This window comes from Thamnophis sirtalis, unplaced genomic scaffold (assembly GCF_051295495.1).
Source record: "Thamnophis sirtalis isolate CommonGarterSnake01/CBP01778 unplaced genomic scaffold, rThaSir2_p1.2 scaffold_8, whole genome shotgun sequence".
NCBI classification, from domain to species: domain Eukaryota; kingdom Metazoa; phylum Chordata; class Lepidosauria; order Squamata; family Natricidae; genus Thamnophis; species Thamnophis sirtalis.
Genome location: NW_028261388.1, coordinates 59,194,586 through 59,206,353, shown reverse-complemented (window position 1 = coordinate 59,206,353; position 11,768 = coordinate 59,194,586). Strand labels below are relative to the sequence as shown.

Sequence of the window (11,768 nt, the reverse complement as noted above, 5' to 3'; positions counted from 1 at the left end):
CCATGATGACGAAGCTAGGCACGTGTGCTACAGGTGGCACGCAGAGCCATTTCTGAGGGCATAGGAAGCGTTGCCCTGTCAGCTGATTTTCGACCTTGATTTTTGGCCCTTTCCCAAAAGTTCGGAAACGAACTTCTGGTTTGCACGTTGGGCTGCTTTTTGCCCTCCGGAGGCTTTAGGGAAGTCTCCTGAAGCCTCAGGAGGGAGAAAAACGGCCCAATGGGCAACCCAGAAGTCCATTTCCGAATTTCCGGTTTGCGTGCTGGGCTGTTTTTCCCCCTCTCCAGGTTCCTAAAAAGCCTCTGGAGCCTGGGGAGGGGGAAAAACAGACTGACTGGGCCCACTGGAAGTCGGAAAACAAGCTGTCTCCAATCTCCAGAGGGCCTTGGGGGGGGGGGAACGACTCCACACATGTGCAGGGGGCACGGCATGGGGTGGGCACATGAACTTGCACAATAGCGAACGCACTCATGCTTTTGGCACCCGAGGAAAAAAGGTTCATTGATCCAGTATTAGATTAAAATAACAATTAGTTATTTGAATTTACTTACTGTGGACTCAATTTCAGTTTTGAAACACATTGCTAAATAATAGTTCTATTCCTAAGGGATAAAACAGAAGCTAGAAAGCATGTGGCTTATTTATGGGAGAAAAATGGGATTTATACAATATAACTGGGAAGTAAGGAGAAATTATGTTAATTAAGGTGCGAAGTGTTTGGGGTTCATATACTATAGGTTATTTTTTCTCTAACAGGAAGAAATTGTGTTCTTTATCAGCTCCGTGTTTATGTAGCTGTGAATTTGTAATATCTACACCCGGAATTATTCCATTCTGTGTAACATCTCTTGGATCTTCTGTTCTTTGGTTGTTTCCTTAGATTAAGAATAAGCTGGTGGAACATGCTGATGTGCCAATAGATGTGTTGGACAAATATGGATTTCTACCCAGGTTCCCTCTTACTCAACTTGAAATTTACAGAAATATTCACAATCTTCCACTGTTTGTATTTAAAGAGTTGCTGCTTAATTAGTCTCCCATCTTAAGAGTTCTTATTTTCAGGAGAAAATAACCAACTACATAATAGGGATAGCTATTATACTAGAATAAATTTCAAGTCTTTAGTAGTTGTCTAGACTGATCACTTGATGCCACAAAGTACCTTAAAAGACACCCCTTGATGCCCCTAAGGTAATTTAGACATTCTTACGTGCCAAAAGATCACTGTAAATTAGGAATGAATGCAAAATGCTGATACAATAAGCAACTGGAATTCACAAAATATATACATTACTTATTGTATACTATAAAGCTATACTGACAAGCTTGGTTGTTTACAATAGAGAGCTATTTTTACTACCAACTTTTCCTTTTACCAAAAAATAAAATTTAAAAATTGTTTTATATCAAGACTCTAATCTGATAGCAGAGTTTGTCTCAACAATATCTTGCCTATTTTCTTTAACAGATGCTTCTTGTATATAATCTAGACCTAGGCTCCCCTACAGCATTTGTGGTCTTATGCTCCAACCTATAAATATCAAGCTCCTTCTCATCCAATTTCAAAATCTGTTGTATTTTCCATAGATCCATTTTGATGCATATTTTTTTTTAAAAAAAAAATTACTGCCCAGGATCAGTATTAGTACAATCAAATCACTCCCAAATGGCAGGGAATAAAGCAGTTTTTACTGACAATACCCATTGAATCCATAAGTTATCTTAACTCACCAACTGGCAGGCTGCTGGATCATAAAATTCCCATATTGAAACGCAAACTAGGCTGTCTTCCTGACTAGTTTATAGTTTGGACTCTTTCCCAAATTACCTGGAATGTCACTAGCGGGATATCTGTAATAAGTCATCCTTTTTTCAACATGCAACTAAACTTCACATTTCAGAGATTTCACTGCAAGAAACCTGAGCCACGCATAATGTAGACTAGGATATACTACTTCACGTAATGCAAGCCCAAGAGAGAAATGAGGAAGGCCACAGGGCGTATTCCTACTTGGTTAGCAGAGAACTTCAATTCAGTATTGCTTAGCTCCCATCCTTGGACAGTTAAATTTTATCTACTTTATTAAAAATGAAATGAAACTCTTATATTATTCCCTCTCTGCATTTGTACCCAAATCAAAGCAGTTGTGCTATACGGAACCTAGTGTAGTTACAAAATTGTTCCTCCCTTTATTCTTCTGTAATTATTGGGGATTGGAAGAGATATTTATCTGGGTGAATCAGCAAAGCTCCATTTTCCAAGGTAGGGAGACAAAATATACATTTTTTGTTTTGATCTTTGATCATATATAAATAAAGTCTACCTTTTAAATATAAAATTGCTTGGTAGATATTTCTAAAATAATTCTCACACTCAATTTTTTAATCAGACGGCATTTATTTCTGGATATAGTAAAATGAAGAATTTAATTCTCCTTCTCTTGCACAGTCTTTGTCCCACGCAGTCTACCAGTACGTCGGGCTGCAATAAGACCAACTTTGCGACCAGCAGGAGCATCCCTCCTAATAGTCGAAGGCTTCCCAATGTGCTGATGGTTACCACCACCGAAGGGATGTTCCACAGGCTGGGAAAGAGAAGCAATCAAAATCAAGGGCAGAACAGAAAGGTATTTCAAATATTAAAGGAACTTAATTAAAAATCTCATTAGGCAAATGACATTATTATTAATGTTACCAAACTGAAAACAAAAATTCTGATAGCATCTTATCCATTGCAAGAAAGAACCAGCATTAACAATTTTTAGGAAGTGGTGCAATCTGCCGGAAGAGTACCGTGTTTCCCCAAAAATATGACAGGGTCTTATTTTCTTTTTACTTACAAAATATGGCCTTGGGCTTATTATAGAGGAGGGCTTATTGTTTTGGGGTTGCCGGGCAGCTGCTCCCTTGCGAACTGGCTCCGGGCACAGCCTCAGGGGCCAAGCAGCCATGAGGTGACCAAACTCACAAGCAACAGCCCGGCAAACTCCCTCTCCAGCTGGGCAGAGTGCCATTCACTGACCTAGGAGGTATCCCTAAGGCGCCAAGCCACATGGTGCTCTGCCCACTCCCCAGCACCCGCGGCTTGGCACATTAGGGATACCCCCTAGGTCAGTGCATGGAGATCTGCCAGGTTGGAGAAGGGGGTTGCATGAGCGCCTGTTCCGCCCCCAACAGGCATGCCTCCTAGCCTCAACATGTATGGGCCCAGTTCTCCCTGCAGCAGCCGTCGCCGCGCTCTGAGCATAACGTCTTCTCTGGTTCCAAACTCAGCTGCCGAGTCTTCCAGCAGCGGCCACTCTAGGAGTGCGCTCTATGGTTGTGGACTGGCTGCTGGAAGAGTCCAGAGAGCGCACTCCTAGAGCGGCCGCTGCTGGAAGACTCGGCAGCTGAGTTTGGAACCAGAGAAGACGTTATGCTCAGAGCGCGGCAGCAGCTGCAGGGAAAGCTGGGCAACTCCCCCTCCGGCCAGGCAGAACGCCACTCCCCAACCTAGTGGTATCCTGAAGGCGGCAAGCAATGTGAGCGCCTTTCTCCCACTTCCCGCGGCTTGGCGCCTTCAGGATACCGCTATGTCGGTGAGTGGTGCTCTGCCTGGCCGGAGGTGGGATTGTCCAGGGGGTTTATTTTCGGGGGTTGGCTTATATTTTTGCCCACGCGAAAAATGTGGCAAGGCTTTAGTTTCAAGACAGGTTGCATTTGCGGGGAAACATGGTATGTACTACTGTATTTTTCGGAGTTTAAGACGCACCAAGGTTTTGAAGAGGCAAATTAAAAAAAAGTAGGTAGATAGAGGGATAAAGAGGGAGAGAAAGAGAGAGAAATACAGGACGTAGGTAGGGAGAGAGAGTAGTTAGGTAGATAGGTAGATAAAGGAATAGAGAGAGAGAGAAATAGAGAGAGAGAAATAAAGAAATACAGTAGGTAGATAGGGAGAGTGTGTGTGTGTAAGTACATAGGTAGAGGGATAGAGAGAAATAGAGAGAGATAAGAGAGAAATACAGTAGATAGGGAGAGAGAGTGAGTAGGTAGGGAGGTAGAGGGTGAGAGAGAGACAGATAGACAGAGAAATACAGTAGGTAGGTAGGTAGAGAGAGAGTAGGTAGGTAGATGTTTCCAAGTGTATTTATCCATGTGCTGGAGAAGGAAATCGCTGACAATCTGCAGCACCTAAGTCTTGTTTCTGCTGGCACAGCACTTGAACAATGTAATTCTCATCAATCACTCTAACTAAAGAGCTTTCTGAAAGGGGGGGAAGTTTTTGCACTCTGTAAACCTTCCAAAAATGTGAAAAACGGGCCTGTTTTTTTTGTTTTTTTTTTAAAGCATGAATAGCCTTGGGGGACTTGCAGAGTGCTCCTGGGGGAGGGGCAAAAATGAGCAAAAAACAGGCATTTTTTCATGAAAACGGGCTTGTTTTTGTCAAAAAAAATGTATGCATAGCCTTATGGAGGCTTATAGAGTGCTGCTGGGGTCTGGGCGGGCAAAAAATGGCCCATTTTTTGCTCATTTCTCCCCTCCCCAGTAGCTCTCTGAAAGCCTCCATAAGGGTATGCATGGCCATTTTTGTGAAGGGGACAGGGCTTTGGGAGGCAAAAAATGCTGTATTCGGTATATAAGACGCACCCAGATTTTCAGCCTCTTTTTTGAGGAAAAAAGGTACGTCTTATACTCCGAAAAATATGGTATCTCTTGCTCTCTGCTTTTAAAATGTTAAATTGATAGCCATGTATTAACTTTCATCTAAATGTTGTATTACCATTTTATATTATACATTTTGTTGTATTATATTAGCATTTGGGACTAAAATTTTGCAAACAATATAGCAGGTGTAAGTGCAAGCATGGAATTCATCAAATTTACCATTAGGTTTGAGGGAGGAGACACATAACTAGTTCCCCCCAAAATTAGACCTATCCCAAAGATAAGACCTAACACCCTTTACATGTGCGCTTGCACAGCTGCCCGCCCATTCCATCTGGTTGCTCGCAGTGCCAACACGAGATGAAGTGAGGGGGGGTGGGGTGGAACTGGCCCATGCACCGGCTTACCTCAGGGTCCCCACAGCCAGGCTACCCATGCCCTGACAACTGCTTCATGATGGCAGCACTAACAACCATTTGCAGCAAGAGCCCATATGGCTGCTGGCTCACTTCTTCTGCTTGCTCGCGGCCACAAGAAAGCAAGCTAAGTGACGCACTGGTGCTGTGGCCATGAGATGAGGCAAGGGTGGAACCTCAGTTTATCTCAGGAACCCCGCAGGCAGGCCATCCACGCCCTAACAACTGCCTTGTGGCTACAGCACTGGTGCGTCACTTGGCCTCCTGCAGTTGTGAGCAAGCTTGAGGTCCTGCCGCTGGCATGAGGTGAGGCAAGTGTCGTGATGTGGGCGGTCTGGCTGCGGGGGCCCTGAGGTAAGCCAGTGTGGGGCTTGTGAGATCGCTCCACTCCCCACCTCACCGCAACTGGAACACTACATGGCCTCCTGCCAGCTACAAGCAAAAGAGGGGCACCCATACACAGGGGGTGGGGGAGAGAGACATCGCTGAAAACAATATTTAGTGTTTATTTCAGAGAACAAAAGAAAATAAGACTGGGTCTTATTTTCCGGGAAATATGGGTAAGTCAAAACCTATCTTTCATAGAACTATATTATAAAAAGACTTCTCTATTTTCCTCTTTTCTCATTCAATTTTCTTTTTATCCTCTTTACCAAATAACCTAATTTAGAACTACGGATGTGCATAAAAGTTGGCACCTTTTTAAAAAAGCAGTCTCTTTTGTTGGCTAAATTGTAGTGGAAAAATCCCAAGAAAATATGCATTTATGAGATCCTGACAGTATGCAGACAGGTATTTTAGTAACGTTCTGTCCAAAGTTTATTGCTCCCCCCACCCCAGGTAATTGATGATAAAAGAGATTTGGGGCAGGATTGATCTAAAAAGCAGCAGCATATGTAGATCAAATTTTGTGCTGGAGACTAAGCTGCAAAGATATCACGAATTTTAATTGAAAATAAAAACACATTCTTTCTTTAGGACCAACACAAAATTATGCAACGAAAGACTGAATTATTTCTGTAGTATATGCAATCTTCCTACGCTTGTTAACATGCAAACCCAAGAAAAGTAGAAGTTTTATTAAGGAGATGTTGACAAGTAGTGTACAGACCTGTGTCACCTCCAAAACATCTTGTCTTTTTAGGCAATGTATTAAAGTAGTAAATGGAAATAAAAGAATTTAACATGATAAATATAAAAACTACGTACATTCATAGCCACACCACGAACTCGTGGCCAGCAATTTCTTTTTGCTTTGTATTTATGGTAGGCCCGCCCAGCCTTCAAGATGGGTTTATCAATACGACCACCACCAGCAACAATACCTACAAGAATAATAGGAGTACAATCATCACAAAAGATAATCTCTAATGACATTTTTTGCAAACATTTACTAAATTCAAAACATTCTTAATTTGTCATATTGCATGTTAGTTATTAGTTATATATTACCGTATTTTTTGGAGTATAAGACACACCAAGGTTTTGAAGATGCAAATTTAAAAAAAAAGTAGGGAGGTAGAGGGACAGAGAGATACAGTAGGTAGGGAGAGAGAGTCGGTAGGTAGGTAGATAGAGGGATAGAAATACAGTAGGTAGGTAGGGAGAGAGAGATTGGGTAGGTAGATGTTTCCAGGTGTATTTATCCATGTGCTGGAGAAGGAAATTGCTGACAACCTGCAGCACCTAAGACTTATTTCTGCTGGCACAGCACTTGATCAATGTCATTCTCACCAATCATTCTAATTAAAGAGCTTTCCGAAAAGCGGGGGGGGGGGGGGAGTTTTTGCACTCTGCAAACCTTGCAAAAACGGCCCCATTTTTTTCAAATAAAAGGCACGAATAGCCTTGGGGGGGGGGGCTTGCAGAGTGTTCTGGAGGGGGGGGAACGAGCAAACAATGGCCTGTTTTTCATCAAAAAATTTGCATGCATAGCCTTATGGAGGCTTATAGAGTGCTGTTGGGGGCTGGGGCAAAAAAACCTGCCATTTTTGTGAAGGGGCGGGGCTTCAGGAGGCAAAAAAAAATGCTGTATTTGATGTATAAGTCACACCCAGATTTTCAGCCTCTTTTTTGAAGAAAAAAGGTACGTCTTATGCTCTGAAAAATATAGCAGTAGTATATACATATAACTAATTTTTTTCTGAAATAGGAAATGACCATTACATTTTCACAACCTTTATACTTCCAGTGCCATGCCATGTTGCCCTATGTAAACTTCAGATATTACAGATTGCAAACATATATTTAGGTTCAGAAATGTTAGGGGTAATATTTACCAACAACTGCTCGATTTGCAGAAGAGATCACCTTCTTAGATCCAGAAGGCAGCTTCACCCTGGTCTTCTTTGTTTCAGGATTGTGGGAAATAACGGTGGCATAATTTCCAGAAGCCCGAGCTAGTTTTCCACGATCTCCAGGTTTCTCTTCAAGACAGCAGATAATGGTGCCTTCTGGCATTGTACCAACAGGCAGGACATTGCCAATGTTGAGCTGAGCTGAAAGGGATGGATTTGCATGAATGAAAATGCTCCTTATAATAGTGACCTCTGGGTTATACAGAAGGAAGAATCATGTGGTTCTACAGTAATAAAATAGTTGGCAAGTTTGGTAGCATCTTCAAGGCTAAGGGTGTAACCTTTTGAGAGCAGCAGATGCTCTTGATACCTGATCCCTTACAAAGATGCTTGGCCTTGAAGGTCTGCCAGACTTTGTGTCTCTTTTCTATTTCATGGTGTTTTTCTCCAATATCAACTTTTCAAAGGATGCAGATGTTACAAGAAATCCTAAATGGCTACCGATTGCCTTTACTTACCTTTCTTGCCACAATAAACAAACTGTCCTGTATGAATGCCCTCCGCTGCAATGAACAGTTCTGTTCGTTTTTTAAACCTATATGGATCGCGAAAAACAACTTTGGCAAGAGGGGCTCCTCGACCAGGATCATGAATGATATCCTAGAAATACACAATTAAAACTTGAGAAGTTTGAGAAGGGCATGGCTTCAAAAATACAATTAACACTATTACAATTTTACTTAAAGAAATATTTACTTGTGCTCCTGCAGCTCAAAATGACGTTTTTATACCAACAAAATAATATTGCCAAAGAAACTAATTACTTCAAGTGCCATGTATTTAATATCCATACTGCAATTATATTAGAAAAGATGGGTATGTATGCATGTGAAAAGTTTAGATGCATTTTAAATTCCTCACCCAGATGTTTGCTATATTTAAATAAGAACTTTAAATTCATATTTTAATTCTTGTATGACACTCAAAAAACCTTTCTATCCAACCATCACTTTAACAAGTCCGAAGCCTCTGTTCATTTTGATTTTAAATAAGCTATTTGTAAGTCTGTTCTCTTGGTATTGTCTTTACTAGTAAAATTTTAAACTTTAAAATAATGTACTGTTTCAAAGGAACTCCACAACTTGATACTTGCCTTTACAATGCCCTTGATATAGCCATGTCTTTCAGCAAAATCAATAGCCCTCAGCTTTGCTGCACCCTTTCTGTGTTTCACATGGGCCCTGAAAACAGAACCTGCACCTTTTCTTTGACCTCGTATTACACGGCCCATTGTGCACTGAAAAACAATTGAAATCAATTATTTAGGATTTTTTCTTTAAGAACAAGCCCATTATTTAATACATACTGTAATGTTACGTATCATTAAAATAAAAACTGTTAAGCTCCTGACAAGATCATAAATAAATCCACTTGTACTCTGGAAACAGGAATGCATAACTTTAATCCAGCTCTTTCAGTCCTTTTAAGGTTGTTGGGATAAAATTGAAGATTTAATTTGCAATAATGTAAGAAACCTTGAGTCCTTTGGAAAAGCAAAATATACACTGGGTAAACAAATTAATTTTAAAGTTGTTAAAACCAATTCTTTCTTCAGAGCTATTTTTGACTTTCCAATCAAGTTCTATTATACTGCCTGGGCTTTCCTGTAGTCCCCCTTTCTAAATACTAATTGGTTTTAATACTAGTTTTCTTGAAATCAGCCAAATTCTGATCTTACAGTAACAATGTACCAATATTAGCTGCAGTTATTAAACGTTCCCTCTATCTAACGTTCCATTTTTTAAAACAAATTTCAACATATAATCGTTTATCTTTCTATATCTTCGTTTAGTGATTAAATCAAACCTGAAAGAACTATGATCCTTTTTAATCTGATCCATTTATCATTAATGCATTCCTTAAGCCATTTAAAAATATTCAAGGAGTTAAAACGGTCATTGGTTTTTTTAAACATAAGGCTAATTTTTGAGAGTTCCAACTTATTCTGTGGACAAATGTTCTTTTTCTATGTTAACTTGAAGTTCTTCGAATGCAGTGGCAGTATGAAAATGGAATGTTGGACAAAAGGTAAAAACGATTTAATGAGCAGTGGATCAATTGTGAATTATCGTGTAATAACTGAAAGTTGAAAAGCTGACACGTTGTAAATGAAGGGCTTCAAAAACAGCTCGGAACGAGAATTTTAAAAAGTCGAGAAGACAAACTTTTAAACATATCAGAAACAGAAAAGCTTTTCGCCATATTTCTCCAATGTTGCTCGTGGCCAAAGAGGAACGGCGCTCGCTTGCCACGGAAACTAGCTAGAGAGCCCGAAAATGCTCGACCTCATCTCAGAAAGCTTCGACAAGGTGGCAAGCAGCTCAATAATACACAAAGAAGGCCAGGGTGGGGTCACGGAGACCCGATGGAGACGGATATGATTGGAACGCTTCCCTATATCGGAGACATTCTTACCTCTGCCGGAGTCTGGCCCAGGAAAAAGAAAGCTGGGGCAATGACAGCACTGCAAACTCTTTCCGGCCACGACGGAAAGCGCCAAGCCAAGCATTCTCATGCTTGCTGGGTAATGTAGTTCTGGTACCCGGGAATCTGAATTCATTCTTTATTTCCCGTTGCATTACTTCCGTTCTTTATGTATTTGTTTGCTCATTCAGTTTCGAAGCCGTCAGATTCCTCAAGTTCTCTGGGCGATTTACATATAAAAATTAAAAGAAAAGAAATTACATCAAGAAAAAAGACAGCTGCCCGGAGATTGAAGCCTCGAGGCCAAAAACAAAGGGGCTCGATCCTCCATCCTAATCAACTGAGGCCTCAGAATTACATACAGCCCCCTCTGCAAGCCTTGAGTCCCATCACGAGTGCTCAACAAATCATATAGATAATTATAATCATCAATGTCGCAGAAAGAACACTCTTGAATACATGATTATAGTATAATTATATACTATAATTTGACTAGTTTTACAATTAATAAAATGAAATCAAATTTGTTGTGACCTTTTGTAGGAAGTTATGATCCAGCCCTCTCCCAGAAAAATGAAATATCCTAGGAAATATTGAAAAGGCAGAATATTTCTCTGGATGTGAAAAGAAAGAAACATGTTTTAAAAGACAGAATAGCTGCCTGTAACTTCCTGCCCATCCCCACTTTGTTAATGGGCCATTAAGAAAGCCAAGCTAGCCCACTTTACATAATAAAGTCTTCTCCACTTCAGCTACAGGAAAGCATGATAATATTGGCCCCAACTGACCATGTTAAATATTCATTAGTGGATTTGTGTATGCATTACGTTCTAGCCTGGCCACAGTTACTCACTGATTGGCCGAGGTACTGAAGTCAGCGGTCACGCCCAGTCCTCGGCCAGTGATTGGTTGTTATAATTGTAAATACCTTGGCGCGCGTTCCCGGCCAGCTTCGCTGTTGCCTTCTTTTTAATGTTGAATAAACCTGGACTGTTTTGTTAACCCTGGCTTTCGCGTTCCTCTTCTGCCGAACTACAAAACTGGCGACGAAGGTGGGATATTTTTTTTTTTTTCTGAAGGAACTCTGGTCTCTTTCTCCACTCCGAAGAGTCCTTCCTGCATCTAAGCCACGATGACTTCTGCCTTGCCTCCGTTTGCTCCCTACGGCTCGGGGGGAGAATCCTGGGAGGGATTCATGGAGCGTTTTGAGTGTTATCTCATTGCGTCTAAGAACCAGGTACAAACCGATGAGGAAAAATGCAGTTTCTTTCTCTCTTGTTGCGAACCCTCCATGTTCGCCTCCGCCCGAGCCTTGGCCGCTCCAAGGCCGGCGTACAAGTTAGGCTGGGACACTCTAATGACCAGGCTCAAAGGACATTACACACCGACACCCTCGAAGATCGCCCGCCGCTTCGCTTTCCGTCGCCGGGTGCAGAGACCTAACGAGTCAATTAGCCAATTTCTAGAGTCCTTGCGGACTACGGCTGCCCAATGTGACTTTACCAACTTAGAAGAAAACTTGGTGGAGCAGTTTGTCTGTGGTGTGCGGGATGTAAACTTGCGAAGCCGTATGTTCCGCCATCAAGACATTACCTTACTCCAGGCCGTGGAGACTGCCAGAGCAGCGGAGCTCTCGGAGCAGTCCACGGCCGATATCGAGCGGCTACAATTGGCTTCGCCTACCCACAACTCTGCTGGCCCCTCGTCGCGAACGTGCCTAGTCGATGACCTGCCACCCCCGGAGGACCCAACTGATGAAATCGTGGGGCAGCTTAGGACGCAGCCGAAGCGCAAACCTCAACCGCAGTCGGCTGCGCCTCTAACAGCTGGCGCTCCTTGCCGGGGTTGTGGCGGTCGCCATGCCCGTACAGCCTGCCCTTTCCGCAACGCAACGTGCCGCCCTTGCAATGGGCAGGGGCACATCGCC

At 42.0% G+C, this 11,768-nt stretch overlaps 1 protein-coding gene across 1 annotated transcript; it reads right to left on the bottom strand.

Annotated features, from left to right (window-relative positions):
• Positions 1-2,378: 2,378 nt before the first annotated feature.
• Positions 2,379-9,922, bottom strand: RPL8 (ribosomal protein L8). Its single transcript, XM_014068481.2, has 6 exons — positions 9,833-9,922; positions 8,511-8,654; positions 7,876-8,017; positions 7,340-7,558; positions 6,270-6,385; positions 2,379-2,585 (listed from the first exon to the last, which is right to left on the bottom strand). The coding sequence occupies exons 2-6, from the start codon at positions 8,646-8,648 to the stop codon at positions 2,427-2,429; spliced, it is 774 nt and encodes a 257-aa protein (XP_013923956.2). The 5' UTR covers positions 8,649-8,654; positions 9,833-9,922; the 3' UTR covers positions 2,379-2,426.
• Between the last annotated feature and the right edge of the window lie 1,846 nt (positions 9,923-11,768).